Raw genomic sequence first — 1,727 nt, forward strand, 5'->3', positions numbered from 1 at the left:
AACGGTATTGAGCTGCTCAGGCTGATGCATTCTCTCACTTTACTACTTCTAAAAAACATGCTTCCAGTTTTAGGCAAAGATACGGAGACTAAGAAATTTATCTTTGCATACAATAAGTTGAAGAATAGTTCATTATTTCCTAGTGTCATGCTCTAGTCTCTTCGTTTCTGCCTCTGTGCTTCCTTGTGTAACGTTTTGTTTTCATGTCTGTGCCTCTCATTGTTTCAGTGTCAAGCCCACGTCTCTGTGCTTGTCTCGTGTTTCCTGTTTTACTTTGACAGTCTCGTGTGCCGTGTTACTGTTTTCAGTTTGCTTCACCCGGTCTCGTTGTGTGTGATTACTCCCAGCTGTGCTCTCCTCCTGTGTCTCATTCCCTCGTTATCTCTCTGTATTTAAGCCCTCTGTCTTCCTCTGTTTGTTGTCGGATCAGCTGTGTATCTCCTGCTGTATTTCGCCATATTCCAGGGTCCATGATCCTTGTCGCTGGTTTTCATGTGCCGTCCTCCACGTCTCAGGTCTTTGGTTTTTTTATACTTATTTTTGTAGTTGCTCCCAGTTTAGGTTTTGTTTAGTTCTTTGTCGCTTTCTGCTTTTGTTTGTATTCGTTTCCTGCTGTCATTAAAATACACTATCACTTTAAGGTCATCATCAGTGTCTATGTTGGTCGATACTCTCTTCACTCCTTGACAAATAGTTTATAATATGGTATGGGACAGTATGGTATTATGTAGTAGAACATGTTATGATATAAATTAACTATATCCTATTAAAATATCCTATTTAAGTCACTCTTTAATCATTGGTGTGGAATAAAAGTATATAATGTAATCAAGAAATATTTACAGCAATTGTGTGTTTAGTGAATATTTCAGTGGAAATATTCACTAAAGGGAAATTATTTCCGGTTAAGCTAGTGCGGTCGACCGTGCACGTTCGATGACACGTGAGGAAAAGTAGGAGTAGCCCTTTCTCACTGCAGGCTGTAAACATTCTTCTCTGTCTTATATAAGAGGTGTGTAGCACATTATTAAAAAGATGAATGCACATTTTAGAGTTGAGTAAAATAGCACAAAGACACTGGTCCACAGAGGTGTGGAAAACAAATTCAGTAATTATCCTTCAGCGCATACAGGTGGGAGGTGGAGTCTCAGTGGGGGGCATTGTTTCTGTAGTTGTTCCTGCTTGCTGCAGACGTTGCTTCACCCTTCACCACCCTGACTGGAAACACATTCAGTACAGAAACGTTCAGATCGTGGAAGGTTTTTTCTGAAATGTGACACATTTACACATGAATGGATGGGAACACACACACACTTCTCCATCTGACTTGATGCTGGTGTCACTGGGAGACTTGCTTTCCTGCCAAGCTGCCGAGGCTGTCGTCTCCACAACACCTGGAGAAGCTTGGCAACTCCTGAAGCATTCTGTGTGCGTTTGTGGGGGTTTTTCTTCAAGGACTTTTTCAGTTCAGTTTGTTTTGTTTCTGCAAAGCAGATTTTGTGGGAGTTGCACAAAACCACATCAAATCAAGATATTAGCTTTATTTCTGAATGAAATTGAAAGTTGAGTGGCGTGGCCCGAGGATTTGGGGGAATTAGAAAGTGTTTTTATTCACTTCAACTCGGCTTCATCTCAAAGTTTATTCACTACTTGTTTCCAAATTTCTTTCTGAAGACTTTAACTCTGCGCAAACTTCTTTAATTTTCTCAGCTTAACAAATGTTTGTG

General features: G+C 40.4%; 1 protein-coding gene across 2 annotated transcripts in view; it reads left to right on the forward strand.

Annotated features, from left to right (window-relative positions):
- The window catches only part of sgcd (sarcoglycan, delta (dystrophin-associated glycoprotein)), a 197,479-nt gene that overhangs the window by 35,619 nt on the left and 160,133 nt on the right, over nucleotides 1-1,727 (forward strand). Inside the window, exon 1 of one of the 2 annotated variants that reach the window (XM_005725452.1) lies at nucleotides 438-515. The exons of the other annotated variant lie outside the window; for it this stretch is intronic. Coding sequence (XP_005725509.1) covers nucleotides 471-515 — 45 coding nt within the window. The 5' untranslated portion in view covers nucleotides 438-470. Of the gene's footprint in view, nucleotides 1-437; nucleotides 516-1,727 lie in introns of those variants that run through there. 2 annotated transcript variants of the gene reach the window in all.

Source organism: Pundamilia nyererei, unplaced genomic scaffold, assembly GCF_000239375.1.
Source record: "Pundamilia nyererei isolate P.nyererei 1_Seehausen unplaced genomic scaffold, PunNye1.0 scaffold00015, whole genome shotgun sequence".
NCBI classification, from domain to species: Eukaryota; Metazoa; Chordata; class Actinopteri; order Cichliformes; family Cichlidae; genus Pundamilia; species Pundamilia nyererei.